Source organism: Oncorhynchus kisutch, linkage group LG18, assembly GCF_002021735.2.
Source record: "Oncorhynchus kisutch isolate 150728-3 linkage group LG18, Okis_V2, whole genome shotgun sequence".
Lineage (NCBI taxonomy): Eukaryota > Metazoa > Chordata > Actinopteri > Salmoniformes > Salmonidae > Oncorhynchus > Oncorhynchus kisutch.
The window spans coordinates 20,293,385-20,307,626 of NC_034191.2; the positions used below are offsets into that span (position 1 = coordinate 20,293,385).

Sequence of the window (14,242 nt, forward strand, 5' to 3'; positions counted from 1 at the left end):
CTAATGGGAGAACACTGAGAATGTGCTTACACACACCATGGGGTCTAAGTAGTCTGTGCACCATTTGGCTTCCCTGGATCCTCACCCGCCAACCCTCTCTCCTCTCTCTCTTCTCCTCCCTCCTTCTCTCCTCTCTTATCCCTCCCTCCCTCCCTCATCTTGTAGACAGGTTGCGATAGAGAAGTCGATGACCCAGCTGACTAGAGCCATCATTAGACCAAAGAGTCCTTCCTAACTCCCTCCTTCCCAACTCCCTCTCTTACATTGTAGACAGATGCCGATACCAAAGTCGACCAGCCAGCTGAGTAGAGCCATGAATAGACCCAGGAGGATGAGGAAGATCCAGTCTTCACCAACACAAGAGATGAGGAACTTCTGACAGCGCACCGTACAGACTGTAGGGAAGAGAGATGCACACTGTTAGACGACAACAACAACACTTACTACTACAGTACCAGTGAGTCAAGTCAGTCAGAACTACAATATAAACAAACCAACACATCTTACAGACTGAGGAGAGAAGTGTAGCATTGTTAAAACTACATTGCCCATCTTGGAGTCAGGACCACCCATACAATGTAACACCCTCAACATTTTTTACTAAGTTAAATTATACTAGTCTGTGCAAAAGTTAACATAGTGATCCTCTCCTCTAACTCCTCTAACTCCCCCTCCCCTACACACACACACACACACACACACACACACACACACACACACACACACACACACACACACACACACACACACAGACTCGACCAGTTCTTCCACTATTTCCCGAAAACTGTTGTAACATTATTCCTGCTCCCCAGTCATCTTATTCAGTCTTCTCTCATCTCACCAATGTACTAAACCACACTAATGCTACTTTACCACAGTACAAGATTCTTTCTTTTCCTCATCTAAAGCATTGCTACTCTCCCCATTTCTGAATCCACACTTTCCTCCTCCTCTATAGAACGGCCTGTGTGTGCTATTGTATAGGGCAACAGGTTGTAATGTTGATGACATGGATAGGGGTGTACAGTCGTGGCCAAAAGTTTTGAGAATGACACAAATATTAAGTCTGCTGCCTCAATTTGTATGATGGCAATTTTCATATACTGCAGAATGTTATGAAGAGTGATCAGATGAATTGCATTAATTGCAAAGTCCCTCTTTGCCATGCAAATGAACTGAAACCCCAAAAAACATTTCCACTGCATCTCAGCCCTGCTACAAAAGGACAAGCTGACATGTCAGTGATTCTCTCATTAACACAGGTGTGAGTGTTGACAAGGACAATGCTGGAGACCACTCTGTCATGCTGTCATGCTGAGTTCGAATAACAGACTGGAAGCCTCAAAAGGAGGGTGGTGCTTGGAATCATTGTTCTTCCTCTGTCAACCATGGTTACCTGCAAGGAAACACGTGCCGTCATCATTGCTTTGCACAAAAAGGGCTTCACAGGCAAGGATATTGCTGCCAGTAAGATTGCACCTAAATCAACCATTTATCGGATCATCAAGAACTTCAAGGAGAGTGGTTCAATTGTTGTGAAGAAGGCTTCAGGGCGCCCAAGAAAGTCCAGCAAGTGCCAGGACCGTCTCCTAAAGTTGATTCAGCTGTGGGATCAGGGCACCACCAGTACAGAGCTCAGGAATGGCAGCAGGCAGGTGTGAGTGCATCTGCACGCACAGTGAAGCGAAGACTTTGAGGATGGCCTGGAGTCAAGAAGGGCAGCAAAGAAGCCACTTCTCTCCAGGACAAACATCAGGGACAGACTGATATTCTGCAAAAGGTACAGGGATTGGACTCCTGAGGACTGAGGTACAGTCATTTTCTCTGATAAATCCCCTTTCAGATTGTTTGGGGCATCTGGAAGAATCTTGTCCGGAGAAGACAAGGTGAGCACTACCATCAGTCCTGTGTCATACCAACAGTAAAGCATTCTGAGACCATTCATGTGTGGGGTTGCTTCTCAGCCAAGGGAGTGGGCTCACTCACAATTTTGCCTAAGAACACAGCCGTGAATAAAGAATGGTACCAACACATCCTCCGAGAGCAACTTGAACAGTTGAATGGTTTTCCTCCGACACATTGGTGCGGCTGGTTTCCGGGATAAGCTGGTGTTAAGAAGCTCGGTTTGGCGGGTCATGTTTCAGAGAACATTCGAGTCCAGAGCTCGTTGGGGAGTTGCAGCGATGAGACAAGATCAAAATTGGGGGTAAATAAGACTGACTTTGAGTGTCCCTGTGTAGAACCTCCACAACATATCTCTTCGAGCATGGTGAAGTTATTAATTACACTTTGGGTGGTGTATCAATACTAGAGGTCGACCAATCGGTCGAATGGAAGATTAATTAGGGCCGATTTCAAGTTTTCATAACAATCGGAAATCGGTATTTTTGGGCGCCGATTTAAACGCTTAAAAAAAAATGTATACCTTTATTTAACTAATTTGATTAGATTTTTGAACATGTATTTGACCTTTATTTAACTAGGCAAGTCAGTTAAGAACACATTCTTATTTTCAATGACGGCCTAGGAACAGTGGGTTAACTGCCCCGTACAGGGGCAGAACGACAGATTTTCACCTTGTCAGCTCGGGGAATCCAATCTTGCAACCTTACAGTTACTAGTCCAACGCAATAACGACCTGGCTCTCTCTCGTTGCACTCCACAAGGAGACTGCCTGTTACGCGAATGCAGTAAGCCAAGGTAAGTTGCTAGCTAGCATTAAACTTATCTTATAAAAAACAATCAATCATAATCACTAGTTAACTTCACATGGTTGATGATATTAATCTGACTGAGCATACAAGCATACAAGTATCTAAGTATCTGACTGAGCAGTGGTAGGCAGAAGCAGGCGCGTAAACATTCATTCAAACAGCACTTTCGTGCGTTTTGCCAGCAGCTCTTCGTTATGCGTCAAGCATTGCGCTGTTTATGACTTCAAGCCTATCAACTCCCGAGATGAGGCTGGTGTAACCGAAGTGAAATGGCTAGCTAGTTAGCGCACGCTAATAGCGTTTCAAACGTCACTCGCTCTGAGCCTTCTAGTAGTTGTTCCCCTTGCTCTGCATGGGTAACGCTGCTTCGATGGTGGCTGTTGTCGTTGTGTTGCTGGTTCGAGCGAGGAGAGGAACGGAAGCTATACTGTTACACTGGCAATACTAAAGTGCCTATAAGAACATCTAATAGTCAAAGGTTAATGAAATACAAATGGTAGAGGGAAATAGTCCAAGAATTCCTATAATAACTACAACCTAAAACTAACCTGGGAATATTGAAGACTCATGTTAAAAGGAACCACCAGCTTTCATATGTTCTCATGTTCTGAGCAAGGAACTGAAAGTTAGCTTTCTTACATAGCACATATTGCACTTTTACTTTCTTCTCCAACACTTTGTTTTCGCATTATTTAAACCAAATTGAACATGTTTCATTATTTACTTGAGGCTAAATTTATTTTATTGATGTATTATATTAAATTAAAATAAGTGTTCATTCAGTATTGTTGTAATTGTCATTATTACAAATAAATAAATAAAATAATTGTCCGATTAATCGGTATCGGCTTTTTAGGTCCTCCAATAATCGGTATCGGCGATGAAAAATCACAATCGGTCAACCTCTAATCAATACACCCAGTCCCCTCCTAACTCAGTTACCAGAAAGGAAGGAGATGGTGTAGGGATTTCATCATGAGGCCAATGGTGACTTTAAAACAGTTACAGGGTTTAATGGCTGTGATAGGAGAAAACTGAGGCTGGATCAACAACACTGTAGTTACTCCACAATACTAACCTAATTGTCACATTCTGACCTTTATTTCCTGTGTTTTGTATTTAGTTAGTATGGTCAGGGCGTGAGTTGGGTGGGCAGTCTATGTTTGATTTTCTATGATTTGGGGTTTTCTATGTTTCGGCCTAGTATGGTTCTCAATCAGAGGCAGGTGTCATTAGTTGTCTCTGATTGAGAATCATACTTAGGTAGCCTGGGTGTCACTGTGTGTTTGTGGGTGATTGTTCCTGTCTGTGTTTTGCACCAGATAGGGCTGTTTAGGGTTTCACACGTTTCTTGTTTTTGTAATCAGTTGTTCATGTTTACGTATTAAAAGAACCATGGACACTTACCACGCCGCATATTGGTCCTCTGATCCTTTTCGCCTCTCCTCTTCAGAAGAAGAGGAGGAAATCCCTGACACTAATTGACAGAGTGAAAATAAAGAAGCCTGCACAGAAAACAAATATTCTAAGTCACTGCAACAAGACACTAAAGTAATACTGCAAAAAATGTGACAAAGCAATTCACTTTTTGTCCTGAATACAAAGTGTTATGTGTTGTATTGGATTTGCCCCAAACATTGCAGAGCAACACTCTCTATATTTTCAAGCATGGTGGTGGCTGCATCATGTTAATGGTATGCTTGTAATCGTTAAGGACTGAGGAGTTTTTCAGGATAAAAAAGAAGTGGAATAGAGCTAAGCACACGCAAAATCCTAGAGGAAAACCTGGTTCAGTCTGCTTTCCAACAGACACTGGGAGATGAATTCACTCTTCAGCAGGACAATAACCTAAAACATAAGGCCAAATCTACAATGGTGTTGATTACCAAGAAGAAGGTGAATGTTCATTAGTGGCTGAGTTACAGTTATGACTTAAATCTGTTTGAAAATCTATGGCAGGACCTGAAAATAGTTGTCTAGCAATGGTCAACCACCAATCTCACAGAACTTGAATCATTTTGAAATGAATAATGGGCAAATGCTTCTACTCAGCTAACATATGTATTTTTTAAAGATGGTTATGCCAACGATCATTTAGCTATTTGATTTTGAGGACCCCTTTAGGTATAAGAAAAAATAATAACTTGATGAAACATTGAATTTGACCTGGTATTAGCACATACAAATAACTGATTCATACATGGAAAATCAGATAGTCCAAAAATAAATCAAAAGGAAGTTTGTTTTAAAATGTCTGTCCTATATCTGAAAGACATAAAGATCAGGATTTTTGTTTAAAAAAAATCACCCATATTTAACAACCAAAAAATGTGCCCTAAACTAATTCTATATACATTTTCGTACATTTTTTAAACTGGTACAGGGCAACCTTCAGACGAGTCTCGTGAGGCTTGTGTGCATCCTAGAGCAAAACATCTACTGACATGTAAGTGGTTGTGAGGGTCTCACCTTTCCACAGAGGGGTCATATTAGTGTGTAGCCCAAACTGTTTGGTCGCTACAGACAGAAGTTGGCAGATCGGCGGTACTGACTTCGGCGGTACTGACTTGTGACGCTTGTGGGAGCAAAACGGAGAACACCATCGTGTTCATGAGAGTCTCATCTTTCCATAGAGTGGTGTACAGTGCCTTCAGAAAGTATTCAGACCCCTTGACTTGTTCCACATTTTGTTAGGTTACAGCCTTATTCTAAAATGGGTTAAATAAAGAAAAGAATCTCATCTACACAATAACACATAATGACAAAGCAAAAACAGTGTTTTAGAATTTTTAGCAGATATATATATATTTTTTAAATGAAATATTACATGTACATAATTATTCAGACCATTTTTACTCATTACTTTGTTGAAGCACCTTTGACAGTGATTACAGCCTCGAGTCGTCTTGGGTATGACACTACAAGCTTGGTGTAACGAGTGCGCTGAGAGTCGGGAAGCAAGTACAGGGAGTGAGTGTTTTAATAAATAAAATAAACAATAAACACGAAACACAACGCACCAACATGAAACAGAGTCGATAACCCCTGAGGAAAGAACCAAAGGGGAGTGACAGATATAGGGAAGATAATCAAGGAGGTGATGGAGTCCAGGTGAGTGTCATGAGGTGCTGGTGCGCTTGACGATGGTGACAGGTGTGCGGGTTAAATCAGCAGCCTGATGACCTAGAGGCCGGAGAGGGAGTATACGTGACACTTGGCACACCTATATTTGGGAAGTTTTCCCCATTCTTCTCTGCAGATCCTCTCAAGCTCTGTCAGGTTGGATAGGGAGCGTCGCTGCACAGTTCTTTTCAGGTCTCTCCTGAGATGTTCGATCAGGTTCAAGTGTGGGCTCTAGCTGGGCCACTCAAGGACATTCAGAGACTTGTCCCGAAGCCACTCCTGAGTTGTCTTGGCTGTGTGCTTAGGGTCTCTGTCCTGTTGGAAGGTGAACCTATGCCCCAGTCTGAGGTCCTGAGTGCTCTGGAGCATGTTTTCATCAAGGATCTCACAGAATTGTGCTCTGTTAATCTTTGCATCAGTCCCTGACACTCAAAAACATCCCCAAAGCATGATGCTGCCACCACCATACTTCACCGTAGGGATGGTGCCAGGTGTCCTCCAGACGTGACGCTTGGCATTCAGGCCAAAGAGTTCAATCTTGGTTTCATCAGACCACCTTGTTTCTCATGGTCTGAGAGTCTTAATGTTTCTTTTGCCAAACTCGAAGCAGGCTCTCATGTGCTTATTACTGAGGAGTGGCTTCCGTCTGGTCACTCTACCATAAAGGCCTGACTGGTGGAGTGCTGCAGAGATGGTTGTCCTTCTGGAAGTTTCTCCTATCTCCACAGAGGAACTCTGGAGCTCTTTCAGAGTGACCATCGGGTTCTTGGTCACATCCCTGACCAAGACCCTTCTCCCCCGATTGCTCAGTTTGGTCGGGCAGCCAGCTCTAGGAAGAGCCTTGGTGGTTACAAACTTCTTCCATTTAAGAAAGATGGAGGCCACTGGGTTCTTGGGGACCTTCAATGCTGCAGACATTTTTTGGTACCCTTCCCCAGATCTGTGTCTCGACACAATATTGTCTTGGAGCTCTACGGACAATTCCTTCGACCTCATGGCTTGGTTTTTGCTCTAACATGCACTGTTAACTATGGACCTTATATAGACAGGTGTGTGCCTTTCCATATCATGTCCATTCAATTGAATTTGGTGGTTAAGTTGTATAAACATGTCACAGATGATCAATGGAAACAGGATGCACCTGCGCTCAATTTCAAGTCTCATAGCAAAGGGTCTGAATACTTATGTAAATAATGTATTTTGTTTTTTATTTTTAATACATTTGCAAAAATGTATAAAAACCTGTTTTCGCTTTGTCATTATGAGTCTGAATAGTGAGTGGTTACGATTAGGGCTATGGTTGTTTCCATCAACTACTGGATCATCAAGTATTCTCAGGCTTGCTAGAGAAATGTGAACTGCAGTGGAGCTCTGGTCTGAGCAGTGTGCTCTGACTCCGCCCATTACAACTTCGCTCCCACTGCTGGGCAATTCTTCTAGGGGGGGTGGACCATTCTTGGCACACACAGCAAACTGTTGAGTGTGAAAACCCCAGCAGCTTTGCAGTTCTTAACACACATTGGTGCGCCTGGCACCTACTACCATTCAAAGGCACTTAAATATTTTGTCTTGCCAATTCACCATTTTATTGGCACATATACACAGTCCATGTCTCAATTGCATCAAGGCTTAAAAATCCTTCTTTAGCCTGATTGAAGTGGATTGAACAGGTGATATCAATAAGAGATCATAGCTTCCACCTGGATACAGCTGGTCAGTCTATGTCATGGAAAGAGCAGGTGTTCATGATGTTTTGTACACGTGCAGTCTATTTCTAGTTAACAGGCTGTTCAGTCTACTAAAAACAAACATATTAATCATTATTATCACCATCAACAGTAAACAGAATGAGGTGGCTCACACACCACAAACACTGTACTAGCAAATAAACATCAAAACACACACACACTGACTGCACAAACACTCAAAAACTCTCCCTCCCAAATCCCTCCTTAAATACCCTCCAGTTTATTTATGTTAGTAACAATGTAACTACATGGTATCTGGCAAAGTTTATGTGAAGTGAGACTTGTTTCACAGTAACAAAGAGAGACAGAGAGAGACCTGGTCAGGGAATATGGTCTGGTTACAGTATGTCCAGCTGTAGTGGTCAGTATTGGTCAGTACTCACTGCGACACTTGGCACAGCAGCCCTTGTCATTCTCCAGAAGTTCCAGGGAGCGTGAGCGTTCTGTGACCGAGGGCCTCCGCACCCCCTCCTCCCTCAGACGAGCTGCCTCTTCTTTAGCATACGCCCCCAACTCCTGTGTGTAGCGACCATACATCTGGAAGAACACACAGACAGGGTTAAGGGAGAGCAGTACCAACTCCTGTGTGTAGCGACCATACATCTGGAAGAACACACAGAAAGGGTTAAGATAGAGCAGTAGGTAACACACACACAAACATTTACAAGACATGCCATGTTCTTACAGCAAGGACTGGGTCTCACACTAGACAACCCTACCTACTACAACACTAGTTTACTTACACTTACTGTAGAGGACATTTCTAGACATCTTGTTGAATGAATGGGTCCCAATGGCACATTGCAATGACAGTCTAAGTATGGTCTATGTAGATGGTCCATGTATAGAACAACTGACCCTATCTACAGTGTATAGGACTGTATCAGCCAGAACAACTGACCCTATCTACAGTGTATAGGACTGTATCAGCCAGAACAACTGACCCTATCTACAGTGTATAGGACTGTTTCAGCCAGAACAACTGACCCTATCTACAGTGTATAGGACAGTATCAGCCAGAACAACTGACCCAATCTACAGTGCATAGGACTGTATCAGCCAGAACAACTGACCCAATCTACAGTGTATAGGACTGTATCAGCCAGAACAACTGACCCTATCTACAGTGTATAGGACAGTATCAGCCAGAACAACTGACCCAATCTACAGTGTATAGGACTGTATCGGCCAGAACAACAGGTAGGATATATGAGAGAGGGGGAGGAAGAGTAGTGATGGGGGGGAATCGATATAGTTACATACCGAAATATAATGTTTTACGAAATATAATATCGCAATATTATTTTTGCACTAGGTTGTTGTACCTGCACCAAAACTCCAGTATTTTTCCTTCATAGCTTGTTCTCCATCTTCTTTTTAAATAGGTAGCCAATTTGTTTTCTGCACTTTTATTTCCATGACTGATCAAAACTCGTTTTCTCATGGCTCTCTCTTGTCCCTCTGCAGCAGATATATGATGAGCAGTATGTTTGTGTCTTGTACTAAGGAGTGGCTTCCATCTATCCACTCTACCATAAAGGCCTGATTGGTGGAGTGCTGCATAGATGGTTGTCCTTTTGGAACAGGTATTCCCAAACTGGGGTAGTGATTCACATTTCACTTTTTATTTTGTATTATCTTCACATTTTCAAACAGTACATTTACATTTTCCAACGGGGCTGTACATTTGGGTGAGTTTTTTTCTCTCACATGAGTAGCCTCGTTTCACTGCCAAAATTAAAATTAAACCATCTAATGTTCAGCAAAATAACAACACAATGTCAAATACAGGTAGCCTAGTCAAATAATTAACATCCAATCACATTAACTGTTACTCTCTCACAGGAAACCTTCACTCTTGCACAGACATTGAGAAACAAAACATGACAATTTGAAAAATAAGCCACAGAGTGTTTTGAGCGAGAATAAAGACGACTTTCGAGTAGTGAGACATGTATAAAAGTAACAGATACCATTAATAAGAAGGGTCTAGAAGCGTCTTATATGGTGAGCTCCAGAGTGGCTAAGATGTGTGCTCCCTCTCTGGCCTCTAGGTCACCACTCCCAGCACACATGTTACAGACAGGCAAGCCCCATACTATTATGGAGGACTTAATTCTTCCTGCTACCGTGGATATGACTGGGACAATGCTGGGGGAAAAGGCCAAACAACTATACAGACAATGACTTCATCAAACAACACTGTTTCACGACGCATCAGTGACATGGCAGGAGATGTTCTGAAACAATTACAGCTTTGCATACAAGCCAGTGAATTCTATGCATTACAGCTGGATGAGTCAACAGATGTGGCAGGCCTGGCACAGCTCCTGGTATATGTCCGTTATGTTTATGGAGGGTCAATAAGGAAGACATCCTCTTCTGGAAACCACTGGAAACCAGGACAACAGGAGAGGATATTTTTAAAGTAATGGTGGTCTTGGTGGTACTGTCTCTGAGCTCTACAGACAATTCCTTCAACCTCATGGCTTGGTTTTTGCTCTGACATGTACTGTCAACTGTGAGACCTTATATAGACAGGTGTGTGCCTTTCCAAATCATGTCCAATTAATTGAATTTACCACAGGTGGACTCCAATCAAGTTGTAAAAACATCTCAAGGATGATCAGTAGAAACAAGATGCACCTGAGTTCAATTTCGAGTCTCATTCCAAAGGGTCTCAATACTTATGTAAATAAGATATATATATTAATTTTTTTATACTTTTGCGAAAAACATGTTTTCGCTTTGTCATTATGGGGTATTGTGTGTAGGTTGATGAGTATTTAAAAATAAAATAAAAATGTTGAATAAAGCGTAACAAATGTGGAAAATGTCAACGGGTCTGAATATTTTCAAAAGCACATTATATTGACGTATAATGTTCAATTATTATATGAAGTTGCCAAACTTTTAAAGAAATGGCATTTAAATCGTCGTACATCATTAGATTACCTTCAGAATGCACTGTATAGGCTACATCATATATTTATAATCAAGTATGATGATGATAATAATAGTCATCATAGTAATAATAATCATAATTGTAATAATAATAAATTATCATGCTTAATCTTCTACAAAAATGCCTAAAGAATGTTTTAATACATTTCATTTGTATGAATAATTGAAGTTTATCATAACAATATGGAAATCACTCATACAGTGCCTTGCGAAAGTATTCGGCCCCCTTGAACTTTGCGACCTTTTGCCACATTTCAGGCTTCAAACATAAAGATATAAAACTGTATTTTGTTGTGAAGAATCAACAACAAGTGGGACACAATCATGAAGTGGAACGACATTTATTGGATATTTCAAACTTTTTGAACAAATCAAAAACTGAAAAATTGGGCGTGCAAAATTATTCAGCCCCCTTAAGTTAATACTTTGTAGCGCCACCTTTTGCTGCGATTACAGCTGTAAGTCGCTTGGGGTATGTCTCTATCCGTTTTTCACATCGAGAGACTGACATTTTTTCCCATTCCTCCTTGCAAAACAGCTCGAGCTCAGTGAGGTTGGATGGAGAGCATTTGTGAACAGCAGTTTTCAATTCTTTCCACAGATTCTCGATTGGATTCAGGTCTGGACTTTGACTTGGCCATTCTAACACCTGGGGGGGGCTTAGAAGGAGGGGGTCCTTCTAATTTCCTTAATTTTGTGACTAGAGTCAAATACTTTCTGTGGCACACATCAGGGTCAAATACTTTCTATAGAACAAACTTCACGTCAGGCAACTGAAATTAATACTCAATGTATGTGTGTTAAACATAGAGGGAGTCAAATGTTGGCAAGCAATAAACATTTCAGAACAACTACTAGACGAATAAGACATGGGAGAGATAACGAATTTTGGCAAAGAGATTTATTTATAGACTAATACACTTTAAACAAATAGCCAAACCGAAAACTGCAGACATTACTAGTGCCTCCCCCGCGATCCAAAACGCCATAAAACATGTTTTATATGAAACGCAGTCTGACGTGATCATTGACAGCTGCCTTGAAGGACACAAATAAAAATGCTTTCTGCTACTAAGATCAGTTAAATGTAGGCTAAACTGACAACGGACTGAAGAGCAGAACTCTACTAGCAAGAAAATCGCAGCAATGAAGAATTGAGTGTGTGCGCGTTCACGCGAAGGGGGATTCTGGCAGGGGGAGATTTTCGGCACAACACCTGTTAGCACATTTTCAGAAAGTTTCCCACTTTACCAATACTCACCTGATGCACATTGTGAATAATTTAACGACCTTAGACCCATTTAATGCAGTGTTTTAAAATAGGCCTACCCCTTTTAATTAAAAAAAAATCTGTGAGAGAGAAATCATAAACCATAAGTATCTTGTGACCTCTCATTTTACCAAACGTAAGCACCAGTCCAGGTGCGAGCCCAAAATTTAGAAGCAGTTCTCGACGTAAAAACAGAGAACGACACTGGCTCAAGCAGATGTAACGGACAACAAACACCGATTTCACTGTGTTTCTTTAAATATATTTAACTAGGCAAGTCAGTTAAGAACAAATTCTTATATTCAATGACGGCCTATGAACAGTGGGTTAACTGCCTGTTCAGGGACAGAAATACAGATTTGTACTTTGTAAAGTCGGGGATTTGAACTTGCAACCTGCCGGTTACTAGTCCAACGCTCTAACCACTAGGCTACCCTGTCGCCCTTTCACTCGTGTAACGAAGTGAAGTTGAAGTGGCAAAAATTTAGCTGATGAACGCTCAACTGGTCTTGTATATTGAGAGAACGGAGAAAAGCGTTTCTCAGCTTGCAACAAGTTAACTTACCAACGTTTGTTCATAATGTAGCCCCCGCTGATCGTCGCTGGCCATGGCTGTACTGTGTGGCTCGCGCTACCCGCAGAGAGGTGCGAGAGATGAGGATGAGGAATTCTTTTGAGGTAGGGTTGAGACACAAAAGCTCTCTCTTGTTTGCTAGTGACTAGAACACTACGCGGATTAATGTGTCGTGAAGCTGATGACGTTCACGAGATGAACTCAAAAGTGCATGCATCCTTCATTTTATATCCCCAAATCTCTTCAATCCAGAGGCGGGACTTGTGCAATGGTATGTAGTACTTTAGGTGCGGGAGCGCCCCCCCAAAAGTTAGTTACATCATTATTTCGCAATCAAAGTTTGTACCGACAGATGTAGTTTATTGAATATTATTATAGAATATTAATCAAATGTATCCTCCAATTGCAACGTCTGCCTATGCCCATACATATTGTCTCAAGAAACGTATATTTTTAATACCCTCAAACATCAAGTTTGGCATACCTACAGAGCCTTCAGAAAGTATTCACACCCCTTGACTTTTTCTACATTTTGTTGTGTTACAGCCTGAATTTAAAATGGTTTAAATTGAGATTTGGTGTCACTGATCTACACACAATACCCCATAATGGCAAATTGGAATATTGTTTGTAGAACATTTTAGAAATGTATAAAAAATGTAAAGCTGAATTATCTTGAGTCAATAAGTATTCAACCCCTTTGTTATGGCATGCCTAAATAAGTTCAAGAGTAAAAAATATGCTTAACTAATCATATAATAAGTTGCATGGACTCATTCCCTGTTCAATAATAGTGGTGAACATAATTTTTTTATGGATGGTGTATCAATACACCCAGTCACAGGTACAAAGGTACGTCCTTCCTAACTCAGCTTCCAGAGCGGATTTCACCATGATGTCAATGATGATTTTAAAAGAGTTACAGAGTTAAATGGTTGTGATATGAGAAAACTGAGGATGGATCAACAACATTGTAGTTACTCCACAATACTAACCTAAATGAAAGAGTGAAAAAATATTCAAAAAAATGCATCCTGTTTGCAACAAGGCACTCAAGTAATACTGCAGAAATGTGCCAAAGAAATGTACGTTTTGCTCTGAATACAAAGCGTTCAACACAACACATCCAACACAACACATCACCGAGTACCACTCTTCATATTTTCAAGCTTGGTGGTGGCTGCATCATCTTATGGGTATGCTTTTCATTGGTAAAGACTAGGGAATTATTTTCAGGATAAAAATAAACTAAATACAGCTATAAGCACAGGGCAAATCCTAGAGGGAATCTTGCTTTCCAAAGCTACTTTCCAAGACACTGGGAACATTTTCACCAGGACAATAACCCCACAAAAAAAAATTCTGTAGTCTATTTCATTCTCAGAAAAATTGGCAACAAAATTGCCAACAAGGACATTAACCACCCAAGCTATTGCCTGTTCACCCCGCTATCATCAAGAAGGCGAGGTCAGTACGGGTGCATCAAAGCTGGGACCGAGACTGAAAAACAGCTTCTATCTCAAAGCCATCAGACTGTTAAATAGCCATCACTAGCCAGCCTCCACCGAGTACCCTGCCCAGAACTTAATCACTGTCACTAGCCGGCTACCACCCGGTTACTCAACTCTGCATCTTAGAGGCTGCTGCCCTATGTACATAGACATGGAATCACTGTTCACTTTAATAATGTTTACATACTGTTTCACTCATTTCATACGTACATATGTCACGGCTGTTGAAGGATGAGGACCAAGGTGCAGCGTTGTGAGCGTACATTTTCTTTATTTTAAGCAAAATTTCCGCAAACAAAACAATAAACACTACAAAAACAAACCGTGAATCTCACAAG

General features: G+C 41.3%; 1 protein-coding gene across 1 annotated transcript in view; it reads right to left on the reverse strand.

The window, feature by feature from the left end:
• LOC109909253 (chloride channel protein 2) overlaps window positions 1–12,588 on the reverse strand; it is a 64,337-nt gene extending 51,749 nt beyond the window's left edge. The window contains exons 1-3 of the mRNA XM_031795514.1: window positions 12,385–12,588; window positions 7,969–8,122; window positions 264–395 (exon numbers count right to left, since the gene is read on the reverse strand). Of these exons, the coding sequence (XP_031651374.1) occupies window positions 264–395; window positions 7,969–8,122; window positions 12,385–12,429 (331 nt within the window). The 5' untranslated portion in view covers window positions 12,430–12,588. The remainder of the gene's footprint in view (window positions 1–263; window positions 396–7,968; window positions 8,123–12,384) is intronic.
• Window positions 12,589–14,242: the final 1,654 nt, after the last annotated feature.